The sequence below is a fragment of the Carya illinoinensis genome, chromosome 9 (genome assembly GCF_018687715.1).
Source record: "Carya illinoinensis cultivar Pawnee chromosome 9, C.illinoinensisPawnee_v1, whole genome shotgun sequence".
Taxonomy (NCBI): domain Eukaryota; kingdom Viridiplantae; phylum Streptophyta; class Magnoliopsida; order Fagales; family Juglandaceae; genus Carya; species Carya illinoinensis.
Window position 1 is genome coordinate 26,481,836 of NC_056760.1, and position 4,638 is coordinate 26,486,473.

The following is a 4,638-nucleotide window of genomic DNA, read 5'->3' on the forward strand; positions in this document are numbered from 1 at the left end:
TTAAAAAGATGATTTACAGAAAGAATCAGTTCTTGCGGTTCTGATGTTGCTAGATTCTTTCAACAGATCAAATGAAGTGAGAGAATATGGAAGGAGTACGACATCCATGTCCTTGTCAGCATTTTCAAGTGGACTTTGGGTCGGTTTGACCTGGATACATACAATAGAAGACAAAAAGTGTTATTTAGAGCTATATGTTATTTCTGTCAATCTTACCATTCAAGAGAGAAAATTCTTTCCCTTTTGTCAATTTTTCTTCTCCTCTTTATTTCATACTGTAATATTTTGTTTGTAGTAGATTGTGGGAATCAAGAAACCATGTATAGGCCAAAGAGATATGATCCTTTATAGATATTACATTGGCAAGAAGATATGAATAGCTGAATGCAGCTAAATAGTTACTATTTAATTAGTGGCTAATTAAAATCCTATTAGATTTTTGCCCAACTTTGGCTGTGTATGGGTAAAGATGGTAGAGAAATCTGCCCACCGCCCTAACAGCACTAGGATTTTGTCTTGGTCAATGAATATTCACTTCATAACCATAAATTGAAAACCTTTTTAATCTTTTGAGAATGTCTGAGGATCATCTTTAGTTTAAGGTAATGAAAATGAAGACAATCTAAAAAGTTACCTACAAAATAGCATGTAGAAGTATATCTGAATATGCGGAGAAGCCCCCCAACAATTCAGAAGACATGTTTTCTAGTACTACTAAAAAAGCAATTCCTGAATAATGACCTTATTTGGCTCGTCGAAGGAATTCTCATCCTTCTGATTACCAGAGGTGAGTATCGTCTTTGTCGACCCGGATGGCTGTATGGAGCTGGGCTCCAATCCGTCCACACTTATCTTGAGATTAACTATGTCATTCCCAAAGTTCACAATCTTCAAAAGAAAAAATAAAATAAAATAAAATCTCAAATTAACAGCAGTGCCACATAGATAGAAAAGCCATATTCCATTCAATTCCAAAAGCGTATGAAGCAGCTATCAAATTCAAAATAACTAAAGAGCTAGAAAAACAAGTAAGACGGATATTTGTGTCAACAAGTAACTGGATAATACGCCTGAACAAAGTAAAATCTATGAATATGTTTGAATCTGAAGGTGCTGGAAAACGGGGTAGGAAGCATTGCAGTATAAAATAGTGAGGTCAGTCATGAGGAAGCACACCTTTATTCTTAGGTAACTCTTGTTATCATCTGAGTTTTCCCACATAATTGCAGATGCAATAAGGGAAGTGTATGCATTTTTTTGAAGTGTTGAATGAAGAACAGTTGCTGAACTTGACTCCCTGAAGAAGTGTTGCACCCAGTAGCTTGGTGTTCCATATTGTTGTGAAGAGTTAAAGACAATTGCATCTGAATGCCACCTTAATAGAAAGTTTTTTAATCTTAGTATAACAATTATATAAAGGTTGATTTTCACTTTTGAAGTAAAATATATTTAAAATTATTTTATGACAAAATTTTGAGAGAAATTACCATCTGTCATTGTCATTCAGAAAAAGTGGTGCAAAGCTTGCCATGCTAACTACATCACTGCATTGAAGAAAGAAATGGAAGTCCTTAGCAGCTTTTATTTTTGATTGGCCCTAAAAATTTTATGAGTATAGAAGCTAATTAATTGCAAAAGAAATTGAAGATCAAGATCCTTACTTTATGCACACAAACCCATCTGGAAACTCCAGGATTTAGGGATGTTTGAGAGACATAGCGTTGTCAATTTCTAAAAATTAATGCAAATCAAAGTAGTTTATATAGCCTACTTGGTACCTATTTGTCAAACTAAATGGGCATAGGCCAGGTTTCCATTTTACGGTCTTTTCCCTTTTCGATACTTTTACTATTTAGCTTTCTTTTTACTAAACTATAGACCTCATTATAAGCCAATATTTTCATTCTTCTGCAACTTGTACATATCGCACGCACTCCTTAGCATGAATTTATCCTACATGAAGGCTTAGGCTCAAAGCACTAGGTTGGTTAACAAAGCATGAACGAGCACTGAAAAGGAAAGGCCAAACACTTTGTCCTAATGTCAAGAACCCTCATAAGATGTGGGCTCCAGATTAGATGTCTTCTAGAATAATGGTTCTTCACCCAACACTCCTATCTGGTTGTGCGGGTGAGCCTTTTGGATTCCCACTTTCCTTAACAAGAGGAAAAGCAAACAAAAGAAAGAACAGAATGAAAGAAAGAAAGAAAGAAAGAAAGAAAGAAAAGCAAAAGACACAGCTCAGCAAAAATTCTACCTCGATTCCCCTCTATTTGAGAATCCACGAATTTTAGGCACTACAGTAGTAGCAACGATGGGAAAGGCAAATAACCAGCAAGGTGCTAGATTTATAAAAGGATCTTACAAATTGATGTAACTCGATATGAGACGTCATATCTACTCTAAAATAAAAAAAAGCTTTACAATCAGACATACTAAATCAAGCCACATCCACTTGTAGGTTTACTTTTGAAGAATTCCTTTGTAGACCAAGCATTTCTCATAATGAGCCTACCACGTATGCCTTATCATGCATTAACTTCCAACTCTCATTTATTATATCACACCCTCTACACCATCACACCAATATATTGTCTTTTGGGTGGCAGCTGATGTTTAAATCAAATAACTCTTTTGTCAGCAGATGCCTTTGTTGGACACGACCAAACCATCTTACATGATGTCATTCTTGCTACTAAGGCTCTAGGATGGGCTTTTGATTCCCCTTTTTTAACCAAAAAAACTTGATTTTTTCAATATTATTAAGGAAAAATGTTAAGGGAAACTTCGGGAAATGAAGAAAGGTCATGCATAGAAAAGAGAAATTAGCAAAGAATTAAGTAAAATTTTGAAGGAGACCTCATGGAGAACATAAATGCAAACAAGTTCATTATTTTTGTTTTGATGGGTAAACAAAATTTTATCTATCATGAGAAGCAAAAAAGTTAATTATTAATGTCATTTCTCAAATAAAAATAATTTATTAACATTAATTTGCCTTATTTACATGTCCATATGAGACAATGGATTACTTATCATAGTTGATGTTCCAACTTATTTTCATTTGACCACAAAAACTATCAAGGTCTTGACCATTCAAAATTTCTGTCCATCGTATATCAAAGTGACCTATACTCTATATTTGAGTATATTTAACTTCAATAAGATTAGGAACTATTTTCTGTTAATGAATGTGAATAACAAGTTCAGTTGACAATAAGTTTGTAAAACTTTTATTAGCTGTGGTGCCGTTCATGGAAGTCAACTCTTCCATGAACAAGACAAATCTAATTGTAGTTTTCTCAGATAAAATGCCTAATTCACCACTAGCTATGAACTATAAGTTTGCAAGTCATTAGCAATTATAACTTCAGTGGACTAGTCTCGTTCAATGAAGCTGAATCATGTTCTTAATTGCTTGAGAACTACATGCAATTCATCTAATGAGATATATGCGGATTCAAATAAATAGATATGGCCAGTGAATAAACATTCATCTAATAACATAAACAAATTTTTAATAATAATGCCCAAGTTTAATTGACTATTAGAACACAATTCTAACTTTAGATTAGGCAAACGACTGGGGAAAACTCAGCATCTTCCAAAAACTATCAGATCAGAGTTGATATTTCTTATATTCTTTTTCTAGGATTAGTTGCACGGTTCCCCCAAAGAATGCTTTGGAGGAAAAAGGAATCGTCAAATTTGGAATGAATTGAAGTAATTGCAAGCACAATTTTACAGTAAGCAAGTTCAAAAATTACATCAAACCTGTTCTGTTCAATCCCAATAAGGAATGCAGCCTCAGCCAGTGCTGCTAAAAGATTTCCATTTCCAGCTTCGTCCTGATTTACAGCATACTCACTTACAAAAGCCTGAAGCATATCAATGAAAACCCTTTAAGTATTTGATCAAATGCATTTATTATTATCATACAGGAAAAACATCACACCTTTGGACCATCACGTGATGTACAATTAAACTGATCAGCCTTTGAAAACATATCTTTGGCAGATGTATAAACCTAACCAAAAAGCCAGAGTAAGACGATTGTCCCTCATTGCACAATGAAGGACGAAAGACACTCATATCAAAAGACAAAAAAGATCATTGAAATGGCTCCATTCACATATCAGTACAAGAAATGAAGATGAGAATTTTACATGATAATCATAAAAATCTGCAGGGTGATCCAACGTTTGACATAACCCGTTACAATTTGTGATAATTTTGACGTCCGGATAAGCCTTCTTTATGGCATTATAGAACTTGAGGTAATTTCCTGGTCAATGAACAATAAAATAATAAACAAAATAAAACAACGAATAAAGTCATACATCAGATGCATCACTAAAAATCTGTATTGCAGTGGCAATTTTTTTCTTCTGAATTTTTTGGTTTCTAAAATTTTTTGAAAGTAATAATGGTTATTGCAACAACTAAATTATAGCTCAGATGCAGTCAGTCAAATTAAGCGAGCAGTACACTTCACAATCCACTTGGAAACCAAAGTAAAAGTGTTTTTCTGGAAGCACTGAGCTTTTGCTGCACACAAGTACACAAAGGAAAAATAAATACATCCATCTAGCATTTCAAGAATTCAGATACTATATCTTCCCATGGAAAACTTTCCAT

The 4,638-nt window shown here is 33.9% G+C and overlaps 1 protein-coding gene across 1 annotated transcript; it reads right to left on the reverse strand.

Annotated features, from left to right (window-relative positions):
- On the reverse strand, nucleotides 1-4,638 carry LOC122276967 (alpha-L-arabinofuranosidase 1-like). The gene is made up of 8 exons (XM_043086852.1): nucleotides 4,632-4,638; nucleotides 4,167-4,285; nucleotides 3,956-4,027; nucleotides 3,775-3,878; nucleotides 1,488-1,544; nucleotides 1,177-1,375; nucleotides 742-888; nucleotides 1-150 (listed from the first exon to the last, which is right to left on the reverse strand). The coding sequence occupies exons 1-8, from the start codon at nucleotides 4,636-4,638 to the stop codon at nucleotides 1-3; spliced, it is 855 nt and encodes a 284-aa protein (XP_042942786.1).